This window comes from Pterocles gutturalis, unplaced genomic scaffold (assembly GCF_000699245.1).
Source record: "Pterocles gutturalis isolate BGI_N339 unplaced genomic scaffold, ASM69924v1 scaffold30556, whole genome shotgun sequence".
Taxonomy (NCBI): Eukaryota; Metazoa; Chordata; class Aves; order Pterocliformes; family Pteroclidae; genus Pterocles; species Pterocles gutturalis.
This window is the reverse complement of record NW_010098807.1, coordinates 38,392-58,179: the sequence shown is the minus strand read 5'-3', so window position 1 is coordinate 58,179 and position 19,788 is coordinate 38,392. Positions and strand designations below refer to the sequence as shown.

At 40.0% G+C, this 19,788-nt stretch overlaps 1 protein-coding gene across 1 annotated transcript in view; it reads right to left on the bottom strand.

The window, feature by feature from the left end:
- The window catches only part of COL4A1 (collagen, type IV, alpha 1), a 70,265-nt gene that overhangs the window by 20,676 nt on the left and 29,801 nt on the right, over positions 1 to 19,788 (bottom strand). Inside the window, exons 18-36 of the mRNA XM_010074339.1 lie at positions 19,452 to 19,545; positions 18,777 to 18,812; positions 17,054 to 17,218; positions 15,334 to 15,429; positions 14,312 to 14,392; positions 13,508 to 13,578; positions 10,700 to 10,891; positions 9,672 to 9,840; positions 9,220 to 9,312; positions 9,018 to 9,122; positions 7,393 to 7,490; positions 6,936 to 7,086; positions 6,474 to 6,587; positions 5,898 to 6,065; positions 5,279 to 5,368; positions 4,527 to 4,679; positions 1,576 to 1,674; positions 1,395 to 1,484; positions 395 to 534 (exon numbers count right to left, since the gene is read on the bottom strand). Of these exons, the coding sequence (XP_010072641.1) occupies positions 395 to 534; positions 1,395 to 1,484; positions 1,576 to 1,674; positions 4,527 to 4,679; positions 5,279 to 5,368; positions 5,898 to 6,065; positions 6,474 to 6,587; positions 6,936 to 7,086; positions 7,393 to 7,490; positions 9,018 to 9,122; positions 9,220 to 9,312; positions 9,672 to 9,840; positions 10,700 to 10,891; positions 13,508 to 13,578; positions 14,312 to 14,392; positions 15,334 to 15,429; positions 17,054 to 17,218; positions 18,777 to 18,812; positions 19,452 to 19,545 (2,205 nt within the window). The remainder of the gene's footprint in view (positions 1 to 394; positions 535 to 1,394; positions 1,485 to 1,575; positions 1,675 to 4,526; positions 4,680 to 5,278; positions 5,369 to 5,897; positions 6,066 to 6,473; positions 6,588 to 6,935; positions 7,087 to 7,392; positions 7,491 to 9,017; positions 9,123 to 9,219; positions 9,313 to 9,671; positions 9,841 to 10,699; positions 10,892 to 13,507; positions 13,579 to 14,311; positions 14,393 to 15,333; positions 15,430 to 17,053; positions 17,219 to 18,776; positions 18,813 to 19,451; positions 19,546 to 19,788) is intronic.

Sequence of the window (19,788 nt, the reverse complement as noted above, 5' to 3'; positions counted from 1 at the left end):
TCAGCAATATCTGAACATTTTATACGTTTTTTCATGTTCCCAGTATCTCTGTAACAGTACTGAAACACTATTGCAGTGTGAATATTTGCTCTGTTTATAAGAAGCCCTTTTCACTTTATTTATGTAGTATTTTTAAAAATTCTTCCCTTCCCCCACGTTTCTAGCACTGTAGGGTCACCTATGTTGAAGAGACATAATAAATAAGAACCCTGGAGATACCTGTGCCATCAAACAGAATGCATCTAAACCTGCACATATGCACACCTTTCAAGTTTCTCATCAGGTATTTAAATGAGCATAATGGCAAATACAATAAAATAGCTTAAAGGCCAACATCTTTTCAAATGAGGTACTTGTTAGAGACAGACAATCAAATCCTTAGGGGTGTAAATACCTTCTCACCAGGAGCCCCTGGAAAGCCAATTCCAGGAAAACCTGGTGCACCTTTGTCTCCTTTTTCACCTTTTTGCCCAGGGAACCCTGGTGTGCCTGGTGAACCTGGTACTCCCGGCAGACCCTTTTCTCCAGGTGTTCCTGGTAAGAGAAAAAAAAAAATAGGTATATCAGAACTAGTGTTGACAATGATTTTTCAGTGTTGCCTTAGCTATTCAGAGCTAGAAAAGCAATGTAACTCCCCAAAATAGCTAGTAAATTAATTAACTTTGGAGATTCACTCTCTAAATGGGACTTTCTATGGGAAGATAAGCTCTCCTCATAAGAGAAGGTCATAATCTTGGATTCAGAGTGAACAGAGGTCATGCCAAAAATATGATTTGAATAAAAGTTTGTGTTTATTTGAATAATTTCTAACAGGACCAGAGTGACAAAGGGACTCTGCTGTAGCAAATTTTTCTGTCCACTGTTACCATTTCAGTCTTTCACCTTTGATTTCCCAAATATGCTAGGCACAAGGCCATCTGAATGGAGACAAAGCTTCCGTGTTGAGATACAGGTTCTTCTCCATTCTATTCTTTACCAATCCCCTCCATAACAACACTCTTCCCAGACCACTACAGTTTGTAGTTAACATGCAGTGCACAGCAACTCACCAAACTTTTTAGAAGGGGGAAAATACACAAGAAGCTTAATGCAGTTCACACACTAGCAGAGACAGACAAACAGATAACCCTTGAAAAACTGCTGCCTGCAACAAATACACAAATCCTACATATCCAGATAAAAGATTCACATGTAGAAACTTAGGAAACCACCCTATTATTTGTATATCACAACAGCATTGAGAAAGCAATGTCCCAAAAGCCTAAAGTTCAGACACTGCAAATAGTGCAACCGTTTAGTAGATCTACACCAACAAATATTCCATACAGGTCTCAAAATGTTCTTTATTAACTTGAGGAACAAAAAAATAAGAAGAAATTCCCAGTAATGAGTACCTGGCAAACCCATTTCACCAACCGATCCTTTTTGTCCTGGAATTCCTGGATCCCCTGGGTACCCTGGGGGGCCCTGATCCCCTTTTGGTCCTATGGACAGCAGAGAAATTAAGAGTCCCATTAGTTAACGTGGTTTAAAATACCTGATGATCAGTCTCTCTGTTGCTAGCTTCAGACATACCTGGATGTCCTGGAGTACCAGGTTCACCATCCTTTCCTGGAATTCCTGGTTCTCCATAATCCCCACGTAACCCTTTTTCTCCTGTTGCTCCATGGTCCCCTGGACACCAAGAAAACAAACACAGTGAGATCAGTTTTATCAAAATTTATCATGCCATATAATAATCCTTCTAGTTTATTTTTGATCACTGTTGCTTCTCTCTGCTGAACAAGGAAATCGCTGAATTCAAGCTTCATACATCGTACAGTAGAGTCACACGAGTAAAACACAACTCTCCAGTCACTAAACCAGTGCTGAGGAAAAGCTGCGAACTATGGCAATTTTACAGGTGTCTGTGCAAATTACAAGGCAAGTTATATCTTTAAAAGAAAGTGCAAACAAACGTGTTTGAATTAGATTAATGAGCTACTTCAGAAGTGCCAGACAATATCACATGTTAACAGAAATGATTGATTTGGCTGTTCTGCTGTCTAAAAGGGAACATGTGAACAACCAGTTCACAGCAAAAATTTGCTGTTTCCTCAGTTCTATCTAATGATAAAGCATCTTCATCATTCCAAAAGGCTCCACTTCTTATTCTGTGATATGCCACTTCTCCAGCTTTAAGGTCCAAGCTTTTTCGTCATAACACTTTCTGTTAGTGTTGCATATAGGTGCAGGACAATCGGTTACTGAACATAGCTCACTGAACGTTTTTTTAAGTAAGCAGATTTTATTTAAAACATCCCAAGATGTCCAAAACCAATTTTTTTCATTACACATCATTGACAATCTTCCATAAAGATACTGTGTCTTTTCTGCACAAATTGTATTTTAGACCTTGTTACAACATTACTGTGATATACATGCCTAGAGAGATGAAGGCAGCTAATAGATTAGCAAAGCTATGGAGTATAACTAGGTTATTTTTCTCTGCTGGTACTAAGGATCTTTGGTTCAAAGAGGATGAGATGGTCAGAGTAAGAGTAGAAATTTGCAGGCCAAGGTCTGTTTGGAACCTACCCTTCCAGGCTGTGTGAGCCAGGCCAATCTGTAGACTCTGTGTGGTCAGGAAAAGGTAGAGCATACAAGTTTGCAAGCGTGCGTTATTAGTGCTGGAGAGATGAAGAAGTTAGAAACCAAAGAAATTAGCCATTTGAATTTCTCAGCAAAGGCTTCTTAATAAGCATGTAACCAGTATGCCTAATTCGTATTTCTGTAAAGGAAATAAAACTAATTATCAATCAGTCAACCTACAGGCCAACAGTAGATAAGTAATCAAAAACAACCTATGTGGATTTGTTTTCAGGCTTTTCATGCCACCATATATATATCAAGATCAGAAACAAACAAGAAAAACTAATCAAGATTAAATCTTCATAGGCTGGGAGCCTCAAAGTGCTCTTAGAAGCTGCATCGCAGCTTAAGAGGCAGATGGACTCCACACTTACTCCTGCCCCCCCCTTGCAGTCCCTGGCTGTCCAAGCTGGGAGGTACAGCCTATCTATACGCCTAGGTTTCTCTGAGACCCAACTGGGATACACCAGCCCAGATCTCATTCTGACAAGTAGTCAGGACATGGAGATAAGAGGTACCTAGACTGGGACACTCTCTGGTTCCCACAGTTCAAATATAACATAGTAGTTATTGGTGATTCACTGCCAAACTGGAAAGGAGTCTCAAGTGCTTTGTCCTGGGACCAACAGAGACTACATTGATGAAATGTTCAGATGACATGAAACTGGAAAGGCTTGAAAAGGGGACATGATTAGACTGCAGAAGGATTTTGAAGAGTTGGAGTAAAGGTTGAAAATCAACACTGTTGACATTCAAAAAGTGTCATACACCACATATGAGGTAAGAAGAAGTCAAAAGCATGCATACAGAATGAAAAATGACTGCACAGGCAGCAGTACAGAAGTAAAGGACTAGGGATTACAGCTAATCACAAACTGAGTAAGCTGTTGTTTCAAGAAAGGGAGATTTTGTTCTAGCAGGGCCTAAATTGAAGTACTTCACTTGTTTCAGCAAAGTGCCCTTTAACAAGGATGCAGTCAAATTGCGGAGAAGTCAGAAGGGGTAACAAGAATGATAATTATTTCAAAAAAATACGATATACAATGAGAGGCTGAAGGATTTGGTTGAGGGAAATGAAGACTACATGACCTCGGTAGCTCCCTTCTAAGTCCTACACTTCTATTTTAACTAAAACAGTTACCATTTATTTTAAAACTCTTATGGGATTTTTAAAGTTAAAAGTAACTCATAATAAAAAAGTACAAATAATAAAAATATATAAAATATACACTACTTTTTTTCTGAAAAGAAAAACAGGAGAATGAACTTAAACAACTAAATCTTCATGTAACAGTAAAAATAAAACCCCGAAAGAATGCATTGTCTAAAAAACCCTAACTCTACCACCATTTCCAAATAGAAAGCTGATTGCCTCTCTCCTGCCTATTTCCAGATGTTTCTAAACTGATATAAGTTGATCTTTTGGTATTAGTGGCATACACGTGCGTCTTTCTTGAAATTTCTTCAGGTCACAAAGAAATGTGCCAAGAAAGGCTGCCCACTTTTTCTTACAGTATTAGTTGGTCTTCATGGCCACAACAGTGTTTCCACTATATATTTCACATAAAAGACACCTTTTCTCTTCTGGTAAGCTCTAGTTTCTACTTTTAACAGTTCTTTTCTTTTGAGAGTCTTCTGATAAAAGGGGTAAAATGGACTTTATAAGGGCAAACTGAACCTCTTCCATCCAACCAAAACCCCTTCTGACTATGATTAATCTTTGTTTCTATGGAGTTGAAAGATACTGGAAAAATATCTACATTTGCAGTGTGAAATTCTTTAATCTTATCTTAAAAGTTGTTGTCTAAAACTAAGATACATCTGAACTCAAAAGCATTGCTCCTTAACAGTATATGAGTCTTAGTTACACTGATCCAGTTAGCGACTAAAGTTACCTTTTTCTCCTTGTTCTCCTTTTTGGCCTTTGAGACTAACCATGTCCATGGTATCCATTGTTCCAGGTTTTCCTGGGAGACCAGCTTCACCTTTATCTCCTTTGACACCAGGATCACCTTGTGGTCCAACTACACCTTTGAAACCCGGGCTACCTATAAAAGGATAGCACAGAATATTATAGTGGCATATAAAACTTTCGAAAAATACTTAGTAGACAACAACAAATGAAATTACCTATTTACTCTGATTTTGAGCACCGAATACTATGCTCTGGAACATCTCATTTATCTCATATGAAGTTACCAGGACTTCATAACAGCTCTGTCAAAAAAGTTGACATATTTTTCCTGCCTCACAGCCATTAATTCTAGACTCTCAAAACAATAGGGATAGAAGTTTGGCAGTAATACAGGGAATTATCTGAAGGATTTAATTAAGACCTTCCTGATTGCTTTTTGTAATTTCAAACACAGTATTTTTCTCAGAGTAATATCTATAGCATCCTCGTACCTTGCAAACCCTTACATTGTTGAAAAATGGATCAAAAATCCTGGCTCCGTGCCCAAATACATGACTGTTCCTAGTATATGGTTTTCTAAATTATCCTATTTCTAACTTACAGGGAAGTTACTTAACATAAAACATTTCTTATGCCAAGCATGCTCCTTATCTTTGATTATTTCCAGGCTTATCTTCTGCTGTAAAAAAGGTGGATTTTACAGTTTTGATTTTGATAAAATCTCTTTCTTACCTTTTTCACCAGGAAACCCTCGATCTCCAACTGGTCCAGGAGTTCCTGGCAACCCAGGAGTTCCCATAACTCCCATTTCTCCTTTGGGTCCTGAAACCAAAGTGAGAGAGTGAATAACAGAAATAAAGCAAGCAGTGTAAAGAAGTACAAGAAATGGAATAATTTACTCCCTATCATACCAGGAATTGCACTACTTAAGGAAAAATGTGACAAAGAAGATGATTAATCTAAAATAGCTTGATAGAGAAAACAACCCTAAAAATAATGTTATGAAAACTGGAATAAAACACAGTTTGCATTTTTTTTGACAGATCCTTAAAACTTCCTGTTACAGTAAATTATGTTGTCATTAACAAAGGCATTATTAAAACCAAATTCTGCCACTGGAATTGTTTCATTATTACAGGCTAAAGGCTAGTCCCCACAAGTTTCTGGATTCAATCCACCAAAGGCCTTGAGTAGCAGTTCAGCTACACATGCACAGAGCTGCTTTTCTGATGTCAGCCCATGTGTTCTCCCAAGCTTGGGCTCTTTGATGGATCAATTCCTAGCTAAGTGCTACCCCAACTTAATAATACAGTTGTCAAAGATGCTGGTTTCTGAGGAGAAGGATGTTTACCTGCTGATCCTTTCAGTCCAACAGCCCCCTGCGGACCCGGCAGGCCGGGGAGCCCCACAGACCCTGGTACCCCGGGCTGGCCCTGGCTACCTTTTTCCCCTTTTGGTCCTGGCATATCTAGACCAGGGATACCAGGGAATCCCCTTTCTCCTTTTATTCCAGGAAATCCTAGGAAAAACAGAAGATACAGGATTAGTCCTTAATGGAGCACAGGGAACAATGTTAACAAAAATATCTGATAATGTCCACCTGAGGTTCAGAAATTACATGGCATGTAGAACGAAGACTCAAAGCCAGACAGCAGAAACAGTCCTCATTTTCAAAGTGAGGCTTTGATGCCGTAAATATTACCCATCAATGACCTGAGGCGACCGAACAAAATGGCAGGCATTTTCCCAGGAAGCCTCTCCCTGTGCTTTGGACCAGATGGAGGAAACCCACCAACGTGTGCCCTCATGCACCCGCACTGACCTCACACTGCCAAACAGTCTACAAGCAATGCTTTTACCAACACCAATATCCATTTATGCCAAAAGTCTGTTCCTAAGCACCGTCATGGGAGTATTTTCCTCTCACCTGGTGGTCCCTGGGGTCCCGGCTGCCCGGCGGGCCCTGGCAACCCCTGTGGGCCTGGCCCTGGAGTGCCCGGAGGGCCCTGCAAGCCCTGCAGTCCTGGGAGGCCGGGGTCACCTGCGGGCAGACAGAGACATAGACTGAGCGTCCTTCGACGTTATTCGAAATCTCGTTTGCTGCAGATGCTAGACAAAGTGCTTTGGAAGCACTTGGCCAGCAAGAGCTCATTTCAGCCTCTAATACCTCCTGCCTGGGCTCAGAGGAAGGGCTGCTCTTTGCTGCTAGCATTTGCTACCAGTGGTTGGTAGGAGAAAACGAGGGGAAGGAAAAAGGGCAATACCCTGAGATATCAGCAGGATATCAGTAGGATATCTCAGTGGTGAATAGACTTTTTGCTGCATCTACAGGGGAGTGACGTTAAAAAAGAAACAGAAATACAGAGCTGTATTTTTCTGGCGATGTTACCTCTGAACCCTTGCTGTCCAGGTATGCCCGGAAAGCCTTGCTCGCCACGTAAACCCGGCAGTCCTGGATTTCCCTTTTCTCCAGGGATGCCAGCTGGGCCTGGGGGGCCTGGCAATCCCTTAGGGCCAGGGAGGCCTACACCAGGTTCACCCTAGCCAAAGAAACACGATAGATTGGGAATCAACACATCAAAACCAAGAATTAATTCCCCGACTGTATTTAAACCACCCAGAGGCAGAGCACTATACACGAATTCAGGGGAGAGCTGTAAGCCCTTTAGTGATAATGTCAAGCATTCATCCACCCACTCTGTTCCTTTGTGTGCACATTGCAAAACATAAGATTAAGGACAGTTTGGCCAACTATTTTTTCTTTTTTTTTTAAAGAACAGGATCTTTGCACACATTCCTGTTAACACGGGCAGTCACAGATAACAGTATCAATAGCTGACACCTACTTTTTGACCTTGTAAACCCGGTACACCTGGCAAACCATCCAGGCCAGGGGTTCCTGGAGTCCCCGGCAGACCAGGTGAGCCAGGCTGACCTTGGAAACCTACAAAACAGAACAAAACCTGCATCATTTCTGTCTCTGTCTGTCAGTCTCCTCTGTTGCTTCTTCAAGCCTCTAACTGAACTATTCGCATCCTCACAGGGACTTGTTTAAAAAGTTCCATGTAGTCTTTTACATCAAACTTCTAGGGATAACAGCACCCAAATGTCTCAATAGAGGTTCAAACACTGAGCTTCATGCAGCATTTGGCTCCAGATGAGAAACAGCCACCCAGAAGAAGTAAATGCTGAATGTCTGCTCTTAACAGCCTTGTGGGTTCATATTATTGAGAAACATCCTGTCTGCAAAACTGGGTTCCCAAAGTCTTCTTCAGAAGAGGCAACTTAATGTGCAGGGCATCAGACTGAGGGATGCACAACAAAATCCATATGTGAATCAACACCTTTTGTTCAGTATTTGTCATGTGGCATGTCCTACATGTCTCAGTGTGGGTTGCACACAGAACGTTTCTATGCCACAGCTGGCCCATGCACTGTGCCTTGGGAATGCAGGAAGGAGTATATACAACACTCTGCAAATCACTTTAAAGATAGCACTCACTCAACATCAGCGTACACCCAATAAATTGACATGGAGCTCTTCTCCCAAGCAAAGGTCTCAGGGAGTGGGAAATCCAGCTTTTAGGCTAAGCCCCAGGAAAGTCACTGTGCAGAGTTGAATTCAAGGAAGGGTCCTTGAAAGCAATGTATTTGATATGTCATTCCTTTCTTGCTGGCATCAAATAGCACACAGCAATCTTTCTTCCAGATGCAACAGGCCTCTTCTGTTCAGGTTTGTCTCATGCCAGTCTTGGAGGAACTAGAGGTGGTCACAGGTAAAGACTTGCCCTTTCTCCTTATTAAGTTTTTCTGAACCTCCCAGTTCATTGGTGTGTGGAATTATAATAAATGAAATAATAATGAAGACACACAAGAATTTTTGGGATTGAAGTGGCTGCTGAAAGCTCAGTCATCTAATCCTAAATGAGTAGCAGCAGCACTATGAAATACATTTCTCAAAAATCCCAAACCAGAATATGAATATTGAGAGTCCCTCTAAGCTAAGTGCACACCCTGACAATGACCATGCAGGGAAGACTAAACATAGGCTGAATAAGCTGGTATTCTAACCAAACCACTTTCAGCCACTTGGGACACAGCAGAGCTGCAAGCTCTGGCCCAAAAATGTCATAGTTATGTCAGCATGTTTTTTTGACCAACCACATACAATGCTTCATCTCTCAGAAGGTCATCTTATCTCTCAGCAACCTCAGTTGCTGCAATGTAAGTTGTTGTACTATATCACTCTCTATTCTGGCAGTCACTTTGACACTGTCTATATCTGCACTACACCACTGCATGAAGCAAATGTTCACTGAAAGTACGCTTATTATGGTGCTTGTGGACTTTCACAAGGGAGGTTCCTCAGCTGCACCTCTCAAATCTCATGCAGTCATGTCTGGGTGACACTGCAGACTTCCATTCACACTCCAGTTACACCAGCTCTGTTAGATGGATAACTTTATCTTACCTTTGGGTCCCGGAGGTCCAGGGAACCCTATACCTGGCTGCCCAACAGCACCTTTTTCTCCTGGCAGACCAGGTCTACCTGGAAGCCCAGGATTCCCTTTGTCACCTTTGCAAGTGAAAACAAAGCAAATGTTAATGCAAAGGCTAGCTTCTGGGGCACAGACCATTATGATCATCATACACAGATTAACAGGCTACTGTACCTTGGGGTCCAGGGAAACCAGGTGGCCCAGGAAGGCCATCTGCCCCAGGAGGTCCGGGGAGTGGTACAGTTCGTCCTGCTTCACCCTTTGCTCCTGTGAATGTAAAGATGTATTAAGTACAGGAACTGATTAAATTAAACAAGGGACTTTCACCTAGCCAGAAGTGTTACTCCATCCATGACACTACAATTGACTTGTTATTAAGTTTTTTTTTGTAGAAGATAGATAGAAAAGTAGGATGATCTCGGTTTAGGATGAACCTAAACCATCCTGTTTGGCCTAAGAAACTCTTAAAGAAAACTGCCCTCAAAGATTTTCCAGTATACTGCTGAAAGTAAACACTGATTTAAATTAGAAAGTCTTTTTTTTTTTTTTAATCTTAAATTCCGGTGACCTTCTAAGTTGTACCACTTAACGGGAATAATTTTTTTTTTTTAAAAAAAAGCATATACCTGGAAGGCCTGGTAAACCTGGGGTTCCAGCAAAGCCTCTGTCTCCTTTGTCACCAGGTAACCCTGCGGTGCCTATCCCAGGAGGGCCAGGAAGACCTCTTTCACCACGTACTCCAGGGAATCCGGGTTGGCCAGGGGGACCACGTTCTCCTTTCAAGCCAGCTGTACCCTAATTTTTGAAAAGCGTAAGTGTACTTCTTGCCTGATTGGCAAGACAGAACACATCATCCTCTCTCTCTGAATATTTTGTAACTTGGATTTAGCACAGGTATCTGTAACACTGAGGAAGAGTGGATTTTTTAACCACTGAGTTCAATGGAAACAGAACTGGGCTCCACATGGTGTAGCACATGGAAACCATGCCTAGTGTGCAATGCAGCTAACTGGACCATTTGGGCTATGATCCCAGTGGTGGATGTGTAAGCTCCTCATCCAGCTCCACACCTGTATCAGCTGATACAGTGCAACACTTTGAAAGATTAGTTTCCACAAGATGAGAAGTATGCTAGAACAGAGTTGAATCTTGTCTTAATGATCCCTACTTGGCTAACTGCATCCCCTCAATCATCTTCAGATACCAGCTAAATCATTCACACTAGCTCACTATCAAGCTGTGAGAAAGGGAGTAAGGAACAAAACTATTGCCCATTCACACAACTGTGTGGGGGAAGTAACCTTGATCTATAGGCCTGAAAGTAATAAGCCATGCAGTCTGAATACATCTGAGTCAGATGACTTATTTGCATGACATGTAAAAAGAAAGGGTTAAAATTTAACTCTGAAATACTCTGTTGTTGAAGGACCATCTTCCTCGCTAGTTCCAGGGAATCTGGAGTCCTCCTCTGAGGAGGAATGAACTATTCAAGGTAAGGACAAAATGTGGAACAATGAACGAAGCCAACAAACATAAAACATGTATAGGGAATAAAACCAGGTGAATTCTGATCTGAAAGATGTGTCTAGGACAGTTCATAAACATAAAGAAATACACAGTAGGACAATATGTAAACATAAAGAAACACACATACCGCTGCTCCTTTCGGACCCTGGAGACCTGGCAAACCATCTTTTCCTGGTCTTCCTTCTCTTCCAGGAGTACCTGGTTGTCCTGGTAAACCAGGATCTCCTTTGTCACCTTTCAGGATAGAAGGATAAGAGAAATCTCCTGGTTCTCCTTTTGCCCCAGGGCTGCCCATAAGTCCTGGAGTGCCGGGGGGGCCCTGAAATTTCATAAATTCAGATGTCATCAGTTGCCCTACCAACCCTTCAACTGATACAAAATAAAACAAATCTTCAGAAATTAAAGAGTAGACCCAAATCAAGTAAACCATTAAGTCTTGTCTTGACTATTTTGTCATTTACCATACCACAGGTATGTCGTTTCAGATGATGCATATAAACTTAAACCACTTACACGGGAACTGCAGGCCATGACACCAAAAAACTACGCTGAATTCTCAATAGACTACCCACTGGATTTTAGTTATGCATATTTATACAATATCAGCATTAAGGTAATCCAGGTTTTTTTAAAAAAGCCTTTTCAGAGTTAAAGTGTCTGCCCCAACCTTTAAAAGCTAAATTCTGTAACACTGTGGAACCTATTTCCCTGATACAAATGCAACAAAAGTATTTCTACATTTCCACGATAACTTGCAATACCAGCAGAAGTAGTACTAATACAGGAAAATAGCATACTTCCAGTATGCAAAGACAAGCTCAGCCAAACTTACAGGTTTAAATTGCTTATGCAAGCCCCACTCATGCGTTTTTTTCTTCCAAAACCTTTAAAATCAGCTATAATATTAATCAAATATATAGATTGTCTATGAAATTAAATTCCTTGTCTTACACAAAGCTCAAATGTTATTTGCACAAGAGCTAAGGCTAACTGAAGGCTGAAACCCTTCTCTTTGGGTAGTCTATTTCTGACCTTTAGCTAATGCAAATACACGTTTCCTTTCACTACTGATGATAATCAATTTTGTACAATTAACAACCACAGCCAGTCAGTGCTATCAGAGTACTACGCACATGCTCGGTGAAGAGTTCTGTAAGCTCTCCTGGGAAGAAATTATGTACATAATAATATACCTATAGGATTTTTAAATTCCAATTTTTCCCCACAAAGTTTCTAGGACTTAAATTAACTTTTCTCATAGGAACAGTCTCTCTAATTTCAAGCGAATCAGAGCTATTTGCTGGGGTAGTAAAGTACAAACTTCATGGGCAACGTCCACTGCTTATGGCTGATGTGTACCCTCCACTAAAACCTGAACCACAATACAGTCACAGGTAATCTTTCCATTAGCTTTGGTGCATCCTGGATTGGACTTGGATGCTCTGGCACAGCTCTGAACAATGTGAGCTTGCGAGGCTGGCCTCTACGTAGTGTTTCCAAGATAAACTATATGCTGGATCACCACCTGGCTGAACTTTGTGGAGCAAAGCAAGCTTCAAAGCATTCAGAACAGCAGCCAGCCCTCGTCTGATGAAAGACATGAACAGAACTTAAGAGGCAATAAAATGAAACTATAAAAGTGTGACAAAACATGCGCTGAGAACAAATGCTAGACATTGAAAAAGCTTAAATACATTAGGAAGTCTGATTTTTCTCCACTGTTTCTTTCATGGATCCCACTTACATCATAGTAAATTCAGTAGCTGAGTAACACTATTCTGTTTATTGTGGTGGAAATAGAGAATGGACTCCATTTCAGACAACAAGTTGTCTAAAATCAGGCATCTAGGCTTTATTTATACTCAAGGGAGAGAAACAGACTCCTTGAGAAAGGAATTAATATTGATTGGTTGGTTTAATGCCTGACGGTGCCTCCCTCTCACCACTGGTGACAGAGGGAGCTTGCATAACTCCAGTGTGTGTTAAAGTCAGTACACATGATTGTCACTGGGAAGTGATGTTGCCAAAAAATGATTGGCTGGAAGGAGAAAACATCTCTGGGAAAAAAAGATCTGGGAAAACTCTGACAAATTCAGTCTACTTACATTAGGAATGGTGTCAAAATCCACGTCATACTACAGGAACCTGTATGCTAAGGTAGGTCTTGACAGCATACCACAGTGTACGTAGGGACAGTCAAGTGAAATCTGACAAGATCAAATGTAGTTGTGCTAGTACAGTGCTCATCTAGGAGCAACTTGTTACATTTTAGGCAAGTGCTATGCTTATGGCTGTTCTGCTTCTGATATCCAGCCTTACTCACCGAGAGCTGTGTTATGCTGCGGCAACACAATTTACAAGTGATCATGTTATCAGGATACTATCCCTTTCACAGTCTTCCTTTATTTCTCCAAAACTACTCAGCTTTCCTGCTAACCAATCATGGTTTATGGAATATACTGCACACATATCCCAAAATTCAGACGAACTGCCAAAGCATATTGCATGCTAGTATCAGACTGCTTACAGTACACTAGATGGCACTGTCTCTCTCTCAATATGTATGTACACAATAGCAAAGAGTTATTGGAGAGATTCACAAAGTCAGGGCAGACCTGCATCTGTTCCATGTGAAATCCTACTTCTTTTCCCAACTCCACTGCTTAGCTTGCTCATCCAGAAGGTCATGCGTCCTGCTGAGTTCATATGATGCGTAAGCACAAAAATGTAACCCATTCCTGACAGCTCTTTTTTCCTCTCATAGCTCAACCACACTGCTTCCTCATTTATTTTGATAGGCAGAGCTCCTTAATTTTATCATATCACTGTGCCTGGCTGTTTTTAAACAGAACTATTACACAACCACACTTATGATCACATGATTTTTGATCGCATGTGGAATAAGAGACACAGCATTTGGCAAGACATTACTTACAGGTACCCCTGGAAGGCCATCAAGTCCAGGTAAGCCTCTTTCACCCTTGAAACCTGATTGTCCTGGAAAACCTTATCAGAGAGACAAAAATGCAATTCTGTTTATTACATGCTTTCACAAATAGCTCATAGTATGCGAATTCTTTGTGATCCTTCTCAAAGCGTCTAACTCTGCTACATGAACCCAATGTTGCTAAAATCAGTGAAGCTGTCTGGGATCATGTGCTCTTCGGCTGTATGTGTCTGCATTCATGAGTTCAGAAGCTGATGATTCATTTGACAGAGGAATTAATTCACCTTAGTATTTAGACCTATCACTCAACCGCTGCAGTCTTAAAACTACCTAAAATACATTCATTTTTCTTCACAGCCACTAGAACAAACATTAAGTATAATACCACTGTTTGCATGTGGCACTTCTCTCACAGGGTAGCAGACAATTTTTTTTTTTTTCCACACAATTTAATGCTAGGATTGGGAATGTATGTACGGGTCACTGCCAAGCCTGGGCACACAGGGAAAATGCTTCCACATCATTTTTCACTTTCATTGTCTTCTGTGAAAATATTTGGGCCATGGTTTGCAAAGACCCTCCATTGTGGCCAACTTTGACTTCATCGGTAATTCTTGTTCATTGCAGTGAAAATTTGAAATCAGGCCAAAAATAGGAATATTCCATCTTCCTTTCATTAGTTGCACAAGCAATTTGATTAGTGGGACAAAAAGTAATTAATTATATCATATACATTGCATTTTTAGATTTTAGCTTACGTAGTTAATTCTCAGTTAGTTAATGAGTTTTTACCTGCTGGACCTGGGGGCCCTTGTGGTCCTGGAAGTCCAGGAGGTCCCACATCACAAAAGGCACAGGATTCACCTTTGTCACCTGAAAGAAAACCAACAAAACTAATAAATAACAATTAAAACATTGAAGACAACTGCAAGCAGGTGGATTGAGGGGCAAATGTCAGTTTAATACTCTTCATGTTGAAAGAATAAAAATAAATGTGTTACTTCTAATAATATGTTTCAAAGACAATTTATCAGCAAACTGACACTCAAAATTCTCTAAAATTTTTAAACAACTGGCATGAAAATTAACTTAAGTCTTATCCTAGGGATAATATTTAACAGAATGGTTAACAGGGACCAAGCTAAAGAGGATCAAAAAGAATAAGATAAATATACACTGAGTATAGAACAAATAAAAAGATTAAAGCAGAAAAAGGAGAATCTCTATTATAAAGCCACTGAAATTCTGCAGTTTTACAAAAGCAGTAAGCAGAATGAAATTAGGAAGGATCATCCATCATGTAAATGAGTGCAACATATTTTTGTGTATGTCCATTTAGTCAATGTTGCTAAACGCCACAGCCCTATTTACAGGTGTTACAATTTTAGCTTCACTTATACTCATGACAATGATTCACAAATCAGTTCCATTCCCAACCCATCTCCCCCTAATTCTTCATCTCAGAATTCACATCTTAAATTGCCATGAACTGTTAAATTTACACTTACTGGGGCTACACTCAACCCTTTATTTCTTCCCAGCTCCTCTTTCAGACCTGTACCATCCTTTATCAGTTGCCAGAAATGTGCAGGCTAAGTGAAATGTAAGTTAAGTTTGTGTCACACAACTCAATACACAGTATCCTTCTTTTACTCACCAGAGACTCAAGAAACATCTTCCATGTCCACGAACTATTTGCTTAACTAATTTTAAGTATACTTTCTCTGGATCGAGCCTAACTTGTTCAGCCTCTTTACATACCCAAGCTCTATGGTACAAAGCATTAGAAAGCAATCACTTTAAAATAGTACTACCTTTCTCTCCCATCTCTCCTGGAAATCCATCTCTTCCTGGAGGTCCAGGAGTACCTGGTGCACCAGGTTCTCCCTGCTGGCACTGATCAATTCCATCTGCAACGGAAATGCAATAAAGAATATCATTTGACAAGTGCAAGTTTCTGTTATAGGGTTGCATTTATGAATGTCCCAGCTGAATGTATCTATGAGTAGTGATAAGTCAGGATAGCATTTTATTTTTCTATTTATTTGTTTTAGTCTGAAAAATTTAAGTGGTGTTCTATATTCTGATTTTATATATACAACTTAAGAAATCCCAAGAATTACAGAAAAAAGACAGGCTTTGCCATAATAAGGTTACAAACAACTTCTACATAAAATCTATTTTTATTGTAAATTTTGACCAAGAAAAAATGCTGTGGGTGAAACCATGTTGTTTTGACCCTGAAAGGAACGAAGAATATTGAAGTTCTGGAGAAAGTAATAAAGCAGAGTTTTTTGTACCCTGACTTTTGTTTTCAATGTTTTAGGAAACGTTCTAGGTCAAGAGCAGCTTTACATCTGTTTAACTTCACACTGATCAAGCTTCCTGAAAACAAGAAACTTCATATGTTAGGAACTGAAATAGGTAACAAGAATATTTATCAGGCTTGATATGAGAATACAAACTGTGCTTGTTCTGTTAGATGTTATGGCACAGGTTCTGACCCAAGACAATCTGACATCATTCTAGCCCAAGACAAATAGTCAAAATGTTTATGTGAAGTTTGACAAACAACAGTCAAATGAAAACAAGTAAAACTGTTTCCCAGTACCTGAAGGGAGCCTACAGGAGAGATGGGGAGGCACTCTGCATCAGGGAGTGTAGTGAGAGGACAAGGGGTAATGGGTATTAGCTAGAAGAGGGTAGATTTAGACTAGACATTAGGAAGAAATTTTTCACAGTGAGGGTTGTGAGACACCGGAACAGGTTGCCCAGAGAAGCTGTGGATGCCCCATCCCTGGAGGTGTTCAAGGCCAGGCTGGATGAGGCTTTGAGCAACCTGGTCTAGTGGAGGGTGTCCCTGTCCATGGCAGGGGAGTTGGAACTTGATAATCTTTAAGGTCCCTTCCAACCCAAACCATTCTATGATTCTATGATTCTATTATGCACCTATATTATTATGCATTTGTCACATCATTACTAGTTTTTCATTTATGTCTGTAAAGCAAGTGTTAACTCCATTCTCCTGTAAGATAATTTCATTTTACAGTAAAAACCTCTAGCAGAGTAGTATCTTGGTCAGCAGTTCTTACACCTGTTACATAGAGGGGTACTGCATATTTGTAAATTGTTATACTGAACAGCTATCTTTTATGCCGAGAACAATATTAGTAGCTGTTATTTTTTTAATTTAAAAATTTATAAATAACTCTAAATTGGCATATTAGGACACAGAGGAAACCAATATGTACTAAGGTCAATTATTTTGTTATATTGTAACAGTCCACAATGTACTTCTGAAGAAATTATAAAAACATTTAGCAAAGAATCCTTGTCCCAGTAAGGAAACAAGTGGCTTGCTGTATCATGGAACAGCTTTTATGTGATCTATTAACAACTCAGATATGTTTCTTCCACGGCATAGCTGCATTCTGATTATAGCTTCTATAATCTTGTCTCCTTGTACTTTTTCATGTGCACGCAATGTGCATTACTGAGTCTTCATTGTGAAAAGCAATTGAGCGTTTTACCTACCTGTTACTCCTGGTGGACCTGGTGGGCCAGGCAACCCCGGGGGACCTGGGAAACCATCTCTTCCAGGGGGTCCGGGTAAAGAGAATCCTGGAGAACCCTTTTCACCTTTTTCACCTCTCTCTCCAGGGACACCAGGTGATCCTACCCTGTCTGGAAGTGGTCGGCCTTTGGACAAAGTAGAGCATAAATGAAAAAAAGTTACAAAGAGACAGTAACATTATCAACACAGCTTCCATTAGGTTTCACAGAGAAACAGAAAAATGTTAGTACAAAATAAAAAAGGACTATTTTTACTATTGGTGGCTTATACAAAATTGAGGTTACGTACATGCTACAGCTCAGAATAACTCACTTTGTTTAGGTCACTGGACAAGCACTCTTATTCTGTACTAACTGCCTTTCTGAGATTTAATTTAATTAACTTGTGCTGGGTAGAAAAAAACTGACAACACAAGGGTTAATTTAGCTGTTACACTCTTCCTTATCTCATAGCAAACAAATCTTAAACACACCTAGAAAGAGAAAGCATATCTAAGAACTTCAGTAAATAAGTATTCAGCAAAACTAGCAAATGCTAAAACCAAAACTGTTTGTAGGAATAATAAGCAAACTACAGACAAAAAAAGAGAAGCAGTCAAACAGCTAGAAAAAAACTACTTACAATCTCCTTTTAGCTATTTGCACAGTCACACAGGTCTTCATACTTTAATGAGTTATTTCAGTTCACAACTAATCACTAGACTTGATCGCTAAACCATTTTGAGCCTTCTGCAACATTGCAGGAAGATATGAAAGCCACACAAATTGTAATTTCTGCAGGGCAATGACAGACTAAGAGCTACAATTTTTCTTGTCTTGCCACACAGAATTCTTTAGGGACTATTACAGCCTGCCGTATATAGTATCTCCTCCCTAAACTGTGAAAAATTTCCTGGAAACTCTCTGACCCTGCCTTACATTAATTTCACATTTAGCTCTCTGTCAAGATAGAAAATGTGAGCAAAGGAGGTAATAGTTGTATCACTGCAGGATGTGCTAGAGTCAGCTTTCCACAGGTGATTTGCTTAATTTTCAAAAAGCAAATATTGCAGTTTAGTTCAAACACATGTACATGTACATATATACATAATAGCAGTGTTGTCATGGATGTGAAGATGTGAAGCCTATGGATAAGGCAACATTTGCAGGCAAAAGAAATATCTTTTATTAGATCAAGTGACATAGTCAAAGCAGGAAACCTTCAGGAATTATTTTGATTTAATAAATGCTATTATTTCTCTCTACAAACCTTGTTTTATTATATTTATGCAAACACATAGAGAGCTGAAGTGAGAGCAAAACAAATTATCTACATATGACTATACATACATTGGTACATATGCACATACCCATGCACATATTCACATTTTACAATCCTTCTTGCCCAATGGACCCATACTCTCTGGGCTATCTCTGATGACCTGTGCACACTACTTCTTCAACTTAAGCAGAAAGTTATCAGGGCTCTACACAAAGAGCAAGGTTGTAGCACATCCAAGACACAAGAAAGGCAATCTACAGGAAGGGCCTAGGGAGATGATGAGACCCCCAGAGAGGCCACTGCCTGGTTGCTCTGTAAGTCAGGCAGTAACTGGCAGCAGCCAAGGAAAACGTCTCTTGGGAGTCTTCACTGAAGAAGAACACAGGAAAAACTTGAACAAAATCAGTGGCCATAAATTCATACCTGGAGGTCCTGGGATTCCTTGTATACCAGGGAAACCTTTAGAAAGAGAGGTTTTCAGTTAGGCAGTGAAGTCAGCAATGCCAACATCAGCGAACTTCTAGCACGTATTATTTAAGTACACATTACAAGCTAGTCTGTCCTGAATCAAAGCTGAAGTTAAATAATCTACAGATATCTGCAAAGAATATATTCAGGGAAAAGGCCCTGCAGGGTGCCATCTTCTCCACTGATCTTTCTTCAGTACGGTAAGGTCTGTAATGGGGAAAACAGGCAAGGAAATGCTTGATTTTCCGTGTTTCCTGCAAGCCAATTTTAAGACTAAAATTTAGGTACTGACTTTTTAAAAGGAGTCTCAAAATTCTCTGCATTATGATCCTTTTTATGCTTGTGTTGATTTCCACCCTTCTTAAATAATCTCACTGGATTATTTAAGTGCCACAAAAACAGATCCCAGTTTATCTTTTTCCAGCATATAACTGAAAGGCAATCTTATTTACGATGAGAAGCAGTGTCCTACAAACTACAACAAAATGTAAAAACCTGAAAGCAATTAAATAACTGGAATATTTCACTGTCATATAGAGCTCCTGAGCTCATAGATAGTGCAATTTTTATTTCCTTCAGTAAGAAATCTAAAAGTATAACTCAATCAAAAAGACAAGAAAAATTACATACCTTTTTCACCTTTTTGACCTTTCAGTCCAGGCAAACCCGAAACTCCAGGCTCTCCTTTTTCACCAAAGGTATCCACTGGTCCAGGATCTATAACCTGAATCACAGGACAAACACTACGACACAAGAAACATACAACTGTGCCCTGGTTTTTTATCTCCCCCATCCTGACCTGATGGTACAGAGGCCATTTTGGTTGTGACAACAATTTTGAGCAGTTTTGCAATTTCAGCAATACGTAACAACTTCTGTGAGAAGGTTGTAGCTGCTGAGGAATTACCAGAGAAAATAAAGATTTCCTATTCTACCAAAATTCCTTCATATCAGTAGTAGGATTAAC